Genomic DNA, 15,990 nt, shown 5'->3' with positions numbered 1-15,990 from the left:
CATGTACTCCTGCTGAGTACTCTGTCAGGTGTGGCTGGAAAGACCAGAAATGCTTTTACACAATAGTAAAGAAAGACTCCATCTGGAACAATGCTTGGGCTGCCATGCAGGAATTGAAGTATGAGGGTTTGAGTCTAAGGTGAAGAAATACTGCTTGGGTACCAAGCAGAGTGGGTCTGAACCACCTTCCCAACTGACGTGGACAGATGGTGAATGAGGGGTAGAGAAGACTGAAAATCCTAGCAGAGTGCACTGCAGAGATAGGGGGTGGGAGGCGGGCAGGGGGGCAGCCACCTGCTGGGAACAATGGGAAAGCTGTACCTCCACACCCCCATCTCACCCCCTAGCTCTCATCTCACTGGCCTTTCCTAATAATAAGTTTGGCTTATTTGTGTATAGCACTTGATGTTTTTCTCTAAGTGACTATTTTGTGCTCATGTGTAACAAACGTATTATATTTGTAAAGTTCTTAGAACAGTGTCTGGCACAGTAAGTATTAATACTATATAACTTTTTTAAATATATGAAAATAAAGCAATATTCTGTTTCTCATACTTCCACAAAATATATTAGGGATTCCACTGGCACTCACATTAAGTCAAATGCCAGGTGTATTTTTTCACCTTGGACCTTTTTACATGCAGCATCCACTTTAATTTATTAGGTGCTTTCTATGTTCTAGGTGCTGTATGTGGCACAGCAGCTGAGCTCCCTCTCTGCCCGTCCACAGTGGGCAAAGCATGGGCACAGTGGCCTGACTGCCCAACCCACTAGATACAGAACATTGGCCCAGTAATTCCTCTCTATCCTGTTAACTGCTGAAGTTAAAAACTGATTTTAATGCAGCATTTTTAGTTGTCTTCAGTGGGAGAATTGGTCTAGTTCACCTCCTGTGATTACTAAAGATGGAAATTCTAGTTTATATTTTATGTGGTTTTGTTTTTGTTTTTTAGAAATATATTCTTCCTTTACTCCCTCTGTTTTTAACATCTTAGTTGAGATATGTTTCACTATGTGGTTCATATAAATGGCCCTGTAACATTGTCAGATGTATTATCAGTTCATTTTGTAGATTTAGGTGTGTGTTTTATAGCTTCACTAACATTTCAATCTTACAAAGAGAAAAATTTCTTACCTTTTACCAAAATTGTGTGTTGTTTTATTAATATTGGTCAAGGCATGTAAAGATGAAATATATACATCCAAAACCAAACTATTTCAATGTCTGATGTAGAAACAAAATTATAATAATCTAGAATGTCAGATCTGGACTGTAACTCTGGTATATTCCATGGGTGAGCGGGACTCCAAAACCTCCACTTATGTATACAATCTGTCATAAGCCAAAAAAAGTCTTTGAAATTGTGCCAAAGCTGGAGATTTTTATGTACCTCAAGTGGCCAGAAACCTACAGGACAACCAAGGGTCCTCCAGAGTCGCAGGAGAATCCAGTTATCCTCCACAGCATTGCCTCTGAGGAGTCTCAACTCACACGCCGCCAACAGACAGAGCACCTCCGTTGCTTCTGTGCTGTTTTGAGCAAATGTATCTCTTCATTAAGTTCAAATTGGTTTGATTTTTTTTTTAATTAAAAAAACACATAGGTCCCCCCCCCCCCGCCCCCGCCCCAGTAAAACTGAAGGCCTAACATATTTCCAATTTCTTTTGGCAGAGAAAAAGGCAAGCATATGAATCTAACCTCATCTGTGATGGTCTGCAGCTAGAAGCAACCAGATCCGTAAGTGTCAGACCCTTTCCAACCGCCAACTGACTGTTGCTCCTGGGAACTAGCCTGTCACTCAGAGTGCTGGAAAGGCATTTGAAACATGTAACCCCAGCCACGCCTTAACTGCAGGCTGGGACGGGAGTCAGTCAGAATCTGCACTATAGAGTATATGTTTGTTGCTGATAAAAACCATGGATCTTTCTTAATAGCCAAAGAATCTAATAATAAATCTATGTATGAATAGAACCTTTTTAAAGATTTTTATATAATACAAATGATAGTTTACCCCCCAAAAATTAGAAAATGTAAGAATAGTGGAATTGAAAATCATCTGTACTTTATCCATAAATAATCTTGTCCTTCTAAATATGTTCTTTTACTCAAATATATACGTTTTTCCCTTAAAAGGAAATTATCATTTCACAGTTTTAAAGTTTGCTTTTCTCTCTTTATCATATAATAAATGCATTTATATATTAATAAATATAGTTCTTTTAAATCCTTTTTAATGATCACATAATGACATTGAACAGATATATAATAAATTAAACAGCCTTCTCCTTGGTCTAAGAAATTTTAAAACTTGTCATTACAATAACACTACAATATAATGTTTTTATGTTTAGTTACTAATTTGGACTAATAACACATTTGCTTTTCTTCATCTAAAATACTGGTGATTTTATGAAAGAACTAAAACATAAGAATAATCTGTTTTAAATTTGTGAAAATATCAGTAGTTGATTTGGTTTCCTGGTTTGTATGCTTATTCTTTCAATATAGCTTGTGGATGACAAGCTTGTATTTGTAAAAGTACATGCCCCATGGGAGGTGCTATGTACCTATGCAGAGATAATGCACATCAAATTGCCTCTGAAACCCAATGATCTGAAAACCCGGTCCTCAGCCTTTGATAATTTCAACTGGTTTACCAAACTCCTCCAAGTGGATGAAAGTATCATCAAGCCAGAGCAAGAGTTTTTCACTGCCCCGTTTGAGAAGAACCGCATGAATGACTTTTACATTCAAGATAGAGACACATTCTTCAATCCAGCCACCAGAAGCCGCATTGTAAGTCTAAACCCAATTTAGCTGCTGTCTTGGGGTGATTTAAAACCTACTGTTGAATAATTAGTGGTTTAATTTGGTTGGTTTGGTTTGGGTTTTATAAGCTCCCCCAAAAAAAGAAAGAAAAGTAATACACCTACAGATTCCTGTTAGGACAGGAAGCAATGATTGGCTAGTTACACTGTATAAACTACACACTCTATTTTGGAATCTTTTTTAGGTTTACTTCATTCTTTCTCGGATAATGTACCAAGTAAGGGACAATGTTAAAAAGTTTGGGATTAACAAACTCGTAAACTCTGGAATCTACAAGGCCGCTTTCCCTCTCCATGATGTAAGTCAAATGGCAAAAATGAAATAAAATATCTAAAATGTATTCTAATGTTAGGGAAAGGCTAACCTTCTTGAACTTGTTTCTTCCTTGGTAAAATGAAGAGGACATATTGCAAGATTGTAAGTTCATTTAGGGCAGGAATCGTGTTGTATTGTTTACTGCTGAATCCCAGGCACAGGGAAAAACCCTTAGTTAAAATGAGTGAACGAATGAATAGACAGCATTTCCCAGAGTTAATGTGTGGACCAATTAAGAGCATAGACTCAGACTCAAACACCTTTCGAGCTGGAGGATCTTGTGAAAGTCACTTAACCTCTCTATTCATCAATTTCCTCGTCAGTAAAATGGGGATAATAATAATTCCTATCTCGTAGAGTTGTTATGAGGATCAGTTCATCCACATGGATGTTAGAACAGTTCGTGGCACATAATAAGTACTATATATCTGTCAGCTGTTTTCATAATTACTGACAGATATTATTATCAACCAGAAAAGTATTGGTTCTTTGTAAGAAAAATATGTTAGATCATTTCATTTACCATTTTCTGGAATTCAGGCAGGCATTTTCTTCTGTGAAATAACCATCTTCAAACTGTGTCCTGGAATATCACAGGGCTTCTAAAAAGGCATCTGTCAGGGTTCTTGTCAGGATGGCAATACAGCAGAGTGTTGACATTTTTTAAGGACAGCATACTGAGATGACAGCAACTCCTCAAATTCAAGAGCACTCCTCTAGCTGATAAGATCACTCATGAAATGAAAATTTTAAAATGTGACTGCTGTAGAAGCTTAATGATTCTATAAATGCAAGGATGTTTTACCTAAGCTCTTAAAAGTCTGTCATTAAAATAAATAAAATCCTGTTTTATATTGCTCTGTTACTTTGTTATATTCACTATCAGTTTATCTGGATCTCTGAGGCCAAAGAGTACATCATGAGAAATGCTGGACTGGATGAAGCACAGGCTAGAATCAAGATTGCCAGGAGAAATATCAATAACCTCACATATGCAGATGACACCACCCTTATGGCAGAAAGTGAAGAAGAACTAAAGAACCTCTTGATGAAAGTGAAAGAGCAGAGTGAAAAAGTTGCCTTAAAGCTCAACATTAAGAAAACGAAGATCATGGCATCTGGTCCCATCACTTCATGGCAAATAGATGGGAAAACAGTGGAAACAGTGTCAGACTTTATTTTTGGGGGGCTCCAAAATCACTGCAGATGGTGACTGCAGCCATAAAATTAAAAGATGCTTACTCCTTGGAAGAAAAGTTATGACCAACTTAGACAGCATTAAAAAGCAGAGACATTACTTTGTCAACAAAGGTCCATCTAGTCAAAGCTATGGTTTTTCCAGTGGTCATGTATGGATGTGAGAGTTGAACTGTAAACAAAGCTGAGCACTGAAGGATTGATGCTTTTGCACTGTGGTATTGGAGAAAACTCTTGAGAAAACTCGTTGGACAGCAAGGAGATCCAGCCAGTCCATCCTAAAGGAAATCAGTCCTGAATGTTCATTGGAAGGACTGATGCTGAAGCTGAAACTTCAATACTTTGGCCATCTGATGCGAAGAACTGACTCATTTGTAAAGACCCTGATACTGGGAAAGATTGAAGGCAGGAGGAGTAGGGGACGACAGAGGATGAGATGGTTGGATGGCATCACTGACTCAATGGTCGTGAGTTTGAGTAAACTTTGGGTGTTGGTGATGGACAGAGAGGCCTGGCCTGCTGTAGTCCATGGGGTCACACAGAGTCAGACATGAGTCTGACAGAGTCAGTCTGAGTGACTGAACTGAACTAAAAGGCCAAACAAAGCAAAGACTCATTGATAATCGCTACTGTGAAATACATGTATTTGTGGATGAAGACAGTATTGAAATGTACTGTGTAAGATAATAAAACTGGAACAGCAGGCATGCTCCTTGATACGCATGCACAGAGAACTGGGAGCTGGATGGGGAAGCAGATGCTGAGTTTCCTGCTAAAAGACCCAACAGAGCAGTCCAACCTGACAGTCCGTGTATTTTATATTTGTGCACCAACAAAACTAGCAGTGAGCATGATATAAACTTGGGTACACTTGCAAATAGCTGTCGTGATTATCAGTATGGGATGTCAAGGCTCTGTAGTACTCAGTGGACATCTGCCCATGCCCAGTTCTTTTCCACTAAATCTTCCTGTAATTGCGCTGGTCCCACGTCCAGGTTAAGGGATGATCTCATGAGGTATTTAGAAGGCAGGCAAGTAGAGGTCAGGACTTATGTTAAAACTTTAATATTAATAATTTTCTGGTTGATAATAACATCTGTCAGTAGTTATTATATGCCAGGGACTTTGAACATTGCTGTGGCTGAGTCGATCATCTTAACAACTCTTTGAGGTGGGTAGAATTATTATCCCCATTTTATTGATGAGGAAATTGATGAATGGAGAGGCTAACTGACTTCCAGAAGGTCATCCAGCTAGCAAGTGGTGGAGCCAGGTAATTCTGATTCTAGTATGAGGGAAAGAAGGTGAGTGAGGTGGGAAGAAGAGAGATTGCATTTAAGCAGAGGCAGGAAGTTTGGTTTCTTGAATAAGCTAAATGTATAACATCACATCAGGCTTTTTTTGTTGTTTATATTCTGTATTTTCACAGAATTACTGCTGAATTGAGGGACAAAAAAGCCTGGGTTTTAGAACTGATGCCGTCACTAAACAGCTGGTTGCTCTCGGTGTCCAAGGAGGGGACTGGGCTGTCAGGCGTTCCTCTGCCATGAGAGTTTGGGCCCTTGAGCTAGCCCAGGTTTTCATTATTTAGAGCTGGTCCACTTACAGTACATTAAGTATCCTTGGGGTTCTCACAAGGTACCTGCGGTGGTCCCTGGGATTGTAACATCCAAGCATTCCTTTCTACCCACATTCACAAATGGCCCTCCAGGCATTAGTATTACTCCCAGTTGAGAATTCCTAAGGACTACATGGTATTTCCCAGAGAAGGCAATGGCACCCCACTCCAGTACTCTTGCCTGGAAAATCCCATGGACAGAGGGGCCCGGTCTGTTCCAGCAAATGAGACCCCTCATTTACAAATGACTGTGACATGTTAGGGCCACATTTAGCCAACAGAACATGCAAATGCAAACACATACCGATTGTGATGCTCGTTTCTTTGCTGCTTCTTCCCAGTGCAACTTCAGCACCCCATCAGAGGACCTCAGCTGCCCCAATGAGCGGTACCTTCTGTACAGGGAATGGGCTCATCCTCGAAGCATATACAAAAAGCAGCCCTTGGATCTTATCAGGTGAGTTGTTGTAATGAGCACTCCAGTGGGAAGGGCTCAGGATTGCCCTTGTGGTTTCAAGTGTGACAGTCCTCTAAGAGTATTGCCAGCCAGGGAAGCTCGCTGCAGCTCTGGACTTTGTTGCCCAGAATTTTTATTGGGGCCTCATTGCTAGGCATGATTGATTGAGTCACTGCCCACATGGCTTGATCTCCAGCCCCTTTTTCTCCCAGTGGTCCTGCAATATCACATGGTTCCAATCATGTGATTGGTCTTTCTGGCCTGGCCAGTCCACATCCTGAATCATCTCATTAGCACAAACTATTTAGGGTCCACCGTGAATAACGAAGTCAGTCTTATCTTGGGAAATTCCAAGGCATATGAGGTTACCTCCCAGGAACTGGGACCGAAGACCCACCAAATTCTTCATTAAACAGGAGTAATTGTTAGATTTAGCTTAAATTGTATGATGGTGGTGGTTAGTTGCTAAATTGTGTCTGACTTGTGACCCCATGGACTGTAGGCTGCCAGGCTCCTCTGTCCATGGGATTTCCCAGGCAAGAATTCTGGAGTGGGTAGCCATTTCCTTCTCCAGGGGATCTTCCTGATCCAGAGATGGAACATGGGTCTCCTGCGTTGCAGGTCGATTCTTTACGACCTGAGCCATGATAAGAGATGCCAGTTTTCACTGCTTTCCTGTATCTTCTATTGGGTACCATTTCCAATAGCACAGGAACGTAATGTCCAGCATGCATCTTCTCAAAGCACCAGTGTCGGCTGCTCTCCAGAAACTTACGTTGCTTGGGCAAGGCTGTTGGAGAAAAATAGATCAAGAACAACTAAGCACATAAATAAGTAAACAACATTTCTGAGTGAAATGAAGAAAATGACACAGTGATGAGATGGAGAGGAACTGGGAAGTGGGGAAGAAAGTGAATCAAGAAAGTTATCTTTGAGTAACTGGCATGTGAGCTGAGATTTGTCTAGTGGGGGGAAAAAAAAAAGCCCAGTATTTTAAGGATCTGGGAAAAAGTCATATCAGGAAGAGAGGCCTCAAGGCACAAAAGCACTTGTTAAGCTTGAGGAAATGGTGAAAACCAGTGCTAAGGGGAAAGACAAAGATGACTCACAAGGTTAGAAGGGTATCAGGAACGTGGAAAGGAGTGTAGACAAGTGCAGTGAAAAACTGCTGCAATATTTTAACCATTTCAGTAATTGTATCTCACTCACATTTTGCAAAGATACTATGGAGACTAAGTGATGGGGGAGGCAGGGAGCAGGGAAAGCCAGTAAGAGGCTATTAGCACAAACCAGATGAGAAGTCCTGGGGCAAATATGGAAGGTGTTTGGGGAGTCAGGTGGACAGAACATGGTTATGGATTGGATATGTGGCATGAGGAGAAGAGGAGGGTCAAGGTGGGCCCGGAACCATGTGCCTGTTCTTCCCATGATGTCTCATTGCCTGTCCACCTGAACTTGGGGAAAACCTCTTAACCTTAAAAGTGAGAATTTTAAAACACTGAAGAATTTTCATTTTGTTTTACGTTTTATTAAGGGAAATTTTGGGCCTCCCGGGTGGTGCTAGTGGTAAAGAATATGCCTACCACTGCAGGAGATGAGATATGGATTTGAACCCTGGGTCAGGAAGATCCCCAGGAGTAGGAAGTGGCAACCCGCTCCAGTGTTCTTGCCTGGAAAATTTCTTGCCTGGCAAGCTGCAGTCCATGGGGCCACAACGAGTCGGACCTGACTGAGCACAAGGGGAGTCTTAAACATATACAATAGTAGAGAGAATAAATTATACAGCAAGTTTGCCTGTGTCTGTCACCCATCTCCAAACATTCTAAACTCATAGTCACCGTTGTTTCATCATTTTTTCTACCTCCTACTGGGTCATTTTGAAGAAAACTCCAAATAACATAACATTTCATTGATAGAATGACAAGATCTCTTTTAAATATAACCAGAATACTCCTTTTGTTTAAAGTCGTAAAATAATCAGTATTCATGTTTTCCTGTCACAAAAATACATTTTTTAACAGTTTTTTGGTTGTAATCAGTATCCAAACAAGGTCCAGATGTTGCAAGTAACATCTCTCAAATAGCTTCTAATCTATAATTTTCCAATTTCTTTCTTGTTTTCCTCGTAATTGTTTCTCTGTTTCCTATCTGGCTGATTTCATTCTCCCCTGAGGTGTTACTTGTTTCTCTGTCCTGTGTATTTGCTTTAGTGAAGTCATTTGATCCTCATCTCAAGGCTTGATCTGATTGAGATTGAACTTTGCACAAGAAAACTTGTGTGAGTTTCGTATTTCTGTCAGTAGGTATATAATGTCCGGTTGTCTATCTTTTCTGTGATGGTAGCAGCCATTAATGAATGTTGTCTAGATTTGTCATTTCCTCGGGGATTTTATTTGGCCATTTGTTGTTGTTCAGTCATTAAGTTGTGTCCGACTCTTTCCAACCCCATGGACCTCAGCATGCCAGGCTACCCTATGCACTATCACTCAGAGTTTGCTCAGATTCATGTCCATTCAGTCCGTGATTCCAACCACCTCATCCTGTCGCCCCCTTCTCTTCCTGCCCTCAATCTTTCCCAGCATCAGGGTCTTTGCCAGTGAGTCAGCTCTTCACATCAGGTAGCCAAAGTACTAGAGTATGATTTCTTCCTTTATTTACTAGTTGGATTAGAATCATAAAGAGACAGTTTCTCTCATTAACTCAGATACCCTGTAGAATAAAATTTTGGAAAAGGATGTTTATATACATGTCAGTATTTGAAGCTGATATTTACATGAGGGTTCTATTCCATTATTTTCATTTTGTACTAAACCTATAGCATCTGTTGGCAGAGTGATTGGTTTGATGGCTTTTTAATCATTCTTTATGGGTTTTTGTTTGGGGGCAGGGGTTCTATGAAGAAAACAATTTCCCCAGGATTTTAAGTACCTTTTGCTAAGGAAAATACATTTAACTATTCCCTGCCCCTGGTCCACCTGTCCCCTTTGATGCTTCTGTCAACTTAAAAATGAAATGTACAACATGAGTGTTGGGAGTTGAGTTTTATTTGGGGCAAAATGAGCCCAGAGACAGCATCTCAGCTCTGAGAAACTGCTCCAGAGAGGCAGTGGGAGAGGTCCATATATATATATGTGATTTTGATGAAGGGGGAATACATGCAGTCAAGCACATATCTTTTTTGCAGAATGTTTCTGCTAGTCATGAGGAAACATCTTCACCATGAAGAATTTTAGTGCTTTTCTAGATATGAGGAGATATAAGAATTGAGCTCATAAAATCAGCTTCTGAAAAGATTTAACTATCTGAAGACCTGTTCTGCCAGTTTTCCTCAGAGCACAGAGTGCCTCATTTCTGCTCTTTACCCTGAGCACCTTTCAGGGGATGCCAAACATCAGCAGCTGCATGATTTAATCCTTGTAGAGGTAGATGGCAAGAGCCAATGGCAAGTGTCAATTTGCAGTTGACACTTCCCATTAGTAACCCCTTGAGCACTCAGGATGTTAAACCTTCCTCTCTGGTTCCCAGGGATTAGCAGAGGGAAAATGAACTCTTTCCCAAAAAGCAAGTCAAGCAAACTGGAAAAAACACCTGGAGGAAACAGACCTTGCACAGAAAAAAAAAAAAAAAGCAAGTTTCCTATAACACTCACTCAGAGTGCTAAGAGAATACATGATATCCACAATACAAAAACAGGGTTCTAGTTTAAAGAAAAGTGAAGAAAGGATAATTCTGAGAGTAACATGTAGCTCTTAGGAATCAAAAATGAGCGGAATGGGGGGAAAAAAACCAGCAGCAGTATTAAAAAATGATGTTGAAGAAATTGTACCAAACATGAAGTCAAAATATGAAGACACAGGGGAAAAGATAAAAATTTAAAAATCAGTCCAGGATGCACAATGAACAAAAAATAAGAATGCTAAAAATAAGACCAGAGAAAATGTGAGGAGGAAATGAGAGAAATATTTCAAGACAAATATCTGAACTGAAGAACTGAGCACCCTGAGTCTCTGTGTGGACACAGCATGCAGAGCACCCAGCTTGGAGAATGGACAGGGAGCCATCAAGTCACTGAAATGTGACCTCTCAAACACTGGAGCAGAGAGAAGGTCCTGCAAGCTTCCAGAAAGAAAATCAGGCTTCATACAAAGGAGCAAGACTCAGAATAGCTTTGAATTTCTCAGCATCAACACTTCAAGGTACAAGAAAAGAGAGCAACAGTTTCATATTGCCAAGGAAGATGATTTTTTTTTTAACTCACTGTCCCATATATGGCCAAATTCTTCATTCAGTGTGAGGAAATTTTCATAATTTAAATGTGCAAAGTAATGCAGGAAGTACAGAGGTACTCCACTCAGAAAGAGAAATACATGGGTTCAATAAATGGGGGTTTCCAGCTAAAAGAGGGGCATGGAGAGCCCAGGTAACAGCTCTGTGGCAGGACTACTAGCAAGCCATTAATCCAGGTGGCAGGAGACTGAAGAGATTAATTCAAGGAGATGAAATTGATAGACTGACTTATGTGTTAGAAAGCAGTGAGAAAGTTACACCTGAAAGGAAAGTCTGGGGTTGAATTGTTGCTAAGTACACAGAAAACTAAACAGTGAACCACCAAGACAATTATTAACTCCAGAGAAAACGAGATATTGTGCAGAAAAGAGAAAGTAAGCACAGCAGATGACTTGATGCAGCTGTGAACAGTCTTTATGGCATCTTAATAATGCAAAGCAAGGCTATTACTCTAACCAAAATTATATTGTAACTATGTCAAGAGGATGCAGGAAAGGAGTTATGGGTGTGTAGATGAGACGGGGGTTGAAAGAGAGCTCAATTCTCATCCAAAGTAAAGCATCAGGAGGTGATGTGTAAAACCGAGAAGTCAGTGAACTACACTGCTGCTGCTGCTGCTAAGTTGCTTCAGTCGTGTCCGACTCTGTGCGACCCACAGACGGCAGCCCACCAGGCTCTCCCATCCCTGGGATTCTCCAGAACACTGGAGTGGGTTGCCATTTCCTTCTCCAATGCATGAAAGTGAAAAGTGAAAGTGAAGTCGCTCAGTCGTATCTGACTCTGAGCGACCCCATGGACTGCAGCCTACCAGGCTCCTCCATCCATGGGATTTTCCAGACAAGAGTACTGGAGTGGGGTGCCATTGCCTTCTCCTATGAACTACACTACAAGTATATTATTTACAGAAGTGGAGGTAAATATTCTAAGAGTCAGCTATAAGAAGTGAAAGTGGTTACTTCTCGCCAGGAAATGGGAGTGGTTCTTGAGGGCTGCTGCTTTTTATACCTAGTGTTCTAGAACTGACTCTTTATTGACTGTATAGTTATAGCTTTGATTTTTTTAAAACCAAAGCTGAATTTTTAAAAATTGGTGTTAAGAATTGGGATGTTTGGGGCAGAGAAAGATAATGATCAGAGGATATTACATTTGAAGGGATCCTCATTTTCCCCAGCCTTTCAACAAGAACCAGGAGACAGGCTTTCTGTTTAGGATTCAAAAATTCTTTCTCAGCTTCTTGTCTAAGCAGTGTAACAAAGGTGCCATGGGAAGTCCTGAACCCCCTGTCACTGTAGATATCCAAGTAGAGTGACCAGCCCTCTTGCAGGGTGTTTTTACTACTGGGCAGTTCGAGTGGGCAACTTCTAGCATTCTTTCCAATTTTAACTGTGGCATTTCCAGGGCAGATGTTTGATAGAAATGTATTACAAAGAGCCTAATAGCCAAGAGTCCAAAATGTCTCAAACCCGCTGTCTCTCCCAGACACCATCTCCTGAGCTGTCATTTGCCTGCCACCCATGAGCCAGACCACAAAGCCCAGTCACATGAGAATGGACGCACTGCATTCCTCCCAGCTCGTGATCCCATCTCGGTCTCAGCCCTTCCTTTTCCCCATGGATGTGGCCCACGCCCAGGCCTCTGACCAGGGAGCTGGTCTCAGAACTACCCTGTGAGGGCTGGTCCAGCTCAGGGATGTTCCTCTGTGAAGTCTTCCAGACTCCAGGCTGTTCTCAGAGCTCAGTCCCCACCGAGCTCAGCTCAGTGTCAGACTGAGCCAGAAGTCTCATAGAGGCCTCAGAGCTAAGGCAATCTACAGGTTGTACCAATCTACAGGCTGTACTGAGCCAGAAGTGAAAAGTGAGTCAAGGAAGGGTATATGCCAGAGTTGCCTAAACAGCCATCTTATTGCTTTGTCCTCATCCCTAAACCCTTTCTCTGCCTGTCTGTGTTTGTCTCCCTTTCAGGAACAGTCTGGCCCTGTTTCATGCCCTGCCTCTTTTTTTATTTTGACTACCTGTTCTCTTCCATTTACTCCAGATTAATTTAAAAACATTGAAGAGTTTTTAAAACTTAGGAAAAATAGAAATGCTGCATACAAAGAATACGGGACAGTAGATTACTCAGTCATATCCATCCTGCCCTTTCCCATTCTCGAAAGGAGTTTTATAAATAGTTTGGCTAGAGAGACATTCCACTCATAGTTAGTATTATTATTATTGGCATTTACTTATTATTTGTGATTTTACATTACATGTGCTCCAAGAAAGTTCTCAAAATAAAGCAAAAACAGGTTTGAACAAACGGTTCATGTTCATTCGTTTCATAAATGGCAAGAATAATCTTTGGGGAAACTTACCAGATCTGCCAGTCTTTATGAAGAGTGATGATAATATCCTCTATCTGCTCCATATTCAGCAATTTCCCCTCTTTGTGTTATTCTAGTTTACTTTGCCGCAGGAGGTTAACCAGTGGTCAGTACTTCCATAATATGTAAACTACGTCTTATTTCACAGTAGAACCGGGGGCCTGCTACGAAAATGGATATGTTTTTAAATGTGCATTGAGTCAGAGGTTTAAGTTTAAAGCCCCCTTTATTTATAATCAGAAATTAATATGAGGATAAAGCTGCAGATGGATCATATGTCTCCTCTGAAAATAACTTCTGTCTTCCTTCAGGAAATATTATGGAGAGAAGATCGGGATCTATTTTGCCTGGCTGGGCTATTACACTCAGATGCTTCTCCTGGCAGCCATCGTGGGAGTGGCTTGCTTTCTCTATGGATATTTTACTGAGGATAACTGTACATGGAGGTAACCTCTCTCTGTTCCTTGTTACCGTGCTGAAAAGCTGCTTAGACATAAAATTATTTTCTGGGTCTTAGACTGTTTTAGTAAAAGAAGACTCATTACAGAACACTTATGCTTTGGATGATACATCTCTTTTGTCATGAGCATAATAACTAAGTGAAATGGAAAAAAAAAAAGTTTTTTCTTAGATAATGCAGCCCAGCCTCTGACAAGACTGTTACCCTTAGGAAACACTCCAGGATTTTAAGGCAATACTTTGAAAAAGAAAGGAGGTTTGAAGAGAGGAACATCTTTGAACTTTTGGCCCCCTGAGGAATGCTTCATTGAGCCCTACAGATGTGAACCTAGAGCAGCTCTGATTGCATCAGGGTTTCAATGGCAAAACTGGTAAAACCATTGTTTCTATGGTTTTTAGAAATTACTTCTTTTTTATTATAGATTTATTTAATTTACTTATTTTTGGCTACACTAGGTCTTCGTTGCTGCACGTGGGCTTTCTCTGATTGCAGCAGGTGGAGGCTATTCTCTAGTTGCAGTTTGCAGGCTTCTCATCGCTTTTGCTTCTCTTGTCATGGAACACGGACTCTAGGGTATGGAGGCGTCATTAGTTGTGGCACACAGGCTTTGTTGCCCCTTGGCATGTGGAATCTCCCCTGACCAGGGATGCAACACATGTCCCTTGCATTGGTGGCCAGATTCTTAACCACTGGACCACAGGGAAGTCTATGACTTTGTTGTATATATTAAGTATATATCATAAAACTCGAGTAAATGATACTTTTTGTTTACTTTAAAAAAAAAAACCCACAGTGTTAGAGGGGTAAAAAAGTAATAAAGAATGAGTTTGTGCTTGACGTTGAAACTAAAATACCAGCTATACTGTGTGAAGGGAAACATGTGGATGCCAAAACACTGAATTTCACCATCTCTGATCTGAAGTGTGTTACTGGTCCTTTGCTTTTGGTGACCTCAACCTCCAGAATGGGTGTGGCACTGAACCAGGCCTTTTCTCTTGTTCCTCTGGCCTCTATCCAGGTGTGACAGCCAGATCAGAATTTCTGGGCAACAGTGACAAGCTGATGACCAAATTTTTCTAGCCTGCAGCGTATGAGCCTGACTCCAGAGGCAGAAGTGTACATGGCAGCTCTGATGTACAGGCGTAATTATCCATTCTATTTAACAAAGGATTCTGAGTGTTGGTGCCCATTATGGCTGTTAGCTTGAAAGCTGCAGGTGGTCCTTGAAGTACTTGTCTCTCTTCACTGAAAAAGAGTTTAGAGCTAAAGGCTGAATGTTGATATTTTTTTCCCTGATTTTGTCTTTGGCTTCTCCATTGTTCCAACCAAAAAAAGGTATCTCAGCTTTCAGAGTGAAAAAGTAGCATTTTTATATAGTTCTTGCATGGTGGTGGTTCTCATTATAATTTATTTTATTAAGTCACCATACAGTCACCCCACATACTTCCTATATGTGTTTACAGTTAATTTTATTATGAACTGAGTAGATTCACAAGAATAGAAGATAGATTTAAGATGTAAGGAAGAATAATCCATTACCCAGTTTAAGAAGAAAACATAACTGTTACCCAGGAAGTTCTTTGCTCAATTGTATCCCCTCACTTTCCACTTTGGAAATAATAACTATACTAAATTTTTATTTTTATCATACACTGTATGTTCTTTTTCATATGTACTTTTACCCCTATAAAATATAATTTTGTGTGCTTTTGAAAATATCTGTGCATAAGTGGAAGATACTGTAGGTATTTCCTCTTCCATAAAAGGCTTAAAGCTTATACATACTTTAAAATAGCAACTTTATTGAGATATAATTCATATACCATAAAATACAGCCTTTGAAAGTTTACAATTTGTGGTTTGATGTACTTCCACAGAGTTCTGTAACCCTCACCACCATCTAATTTTAGAACATTTTCATCACCCCGTAAGGAACCAGTATCCTTTAGAAGTCATTCCCTAACTTCTATTTCCCTTGGCCACTGGCAATTACTAATCTACTTTCTGTCTCTACATATTTGCCTCTTCTGGACATTTCATTATAAGTGAACCACACTGCGTGTGCAGTATGTGGTGCCATCTTTGTCATCTTTCACTTAGCACATTTTCAAGGGGGCTTCCCAGGTGGTGCTAGTGGTAAGGAATCCACCTGCCAGTGCTGGAGATGTAAGAGATGTGAGTTCGATCCCTGGGTCAGGAAGATCCTCAGAAGGAGGGCATGGGAACTCTCTCCAGTATCCTTGCCTGGAGAATCTCATGAACAGAGGAGCCTGGCTGGCTATGGTTCATAGTGTTGCAAAGAATTGGACACTACTAAAGCAGAGTCGACTCATTGGAAAAGACTCTGATGCTGGGAGGGATTGGGGGCGGGAGGAGAAGGGGACAACAGAGGATGAGATGGCTGGATGGCATCACCGACTCAATGGACGTGAGTTTGAGTGAACTCCGGGAGTTGGTGATGGAC

General features: G+C 40.8%; 1 protein-coding gene across 5 annotated transcripts in view; it reads left to right on the top strand.

The window, feature by feature from the left end:
- Positions 1 to 15,990, top strand: part of ANO6 (anoctamin 6) — a 235,661-nt gene that overhangs the window by 157,590 nt on the left and 62,081 nt on the right. For all 5 annotated transcript variants that reach the window (XM_086399802.1, XM_086399801.1, XM_086399803.1 and 2 more), the window contains 5 exons: positions 1,673 to 1,738; positions 2,510 to 2,797; positions 3,015 to 3,128; positions 6,302 to 6,417; positions 13,378 to 13,512. In XM_086399802.1, coding sequence (XP_086255928.1) covers positions 1,673 to 1,738; positions 2,510 to 2,797; positions 3,015 to 3,128; positions 6,302 to 6,417; positions 13,378 to 13,512 — 719 coding nt within the window. The remainder of the gene's footprint in view (positions 1 to 1,672; positions 1,739 to 2,509; positions 2,798 to 3,014; positions 3,129 to 6,301; positions 6,418 to 13,377; positions 13,513 to 15,990) is intronic.

Source organism: Bos grunniens, chromosome 5 (assembly GCF_055505025.1).
Source record: "Bos grunniens cultivar Pamir isolate PY7600 chromosome 5, Bosgru_T2T1.0, whole genome shotgun sequence".
Classification (NCBI taxonomy): Eukaryota; Metazoa; Chordata; class Mammalia; order Artiodactyla; family Bovidae; genus Bos; species Bos grunniens.
This window is presented reverse-complemented; position numbering and strand designations above follow the sequence as displayed.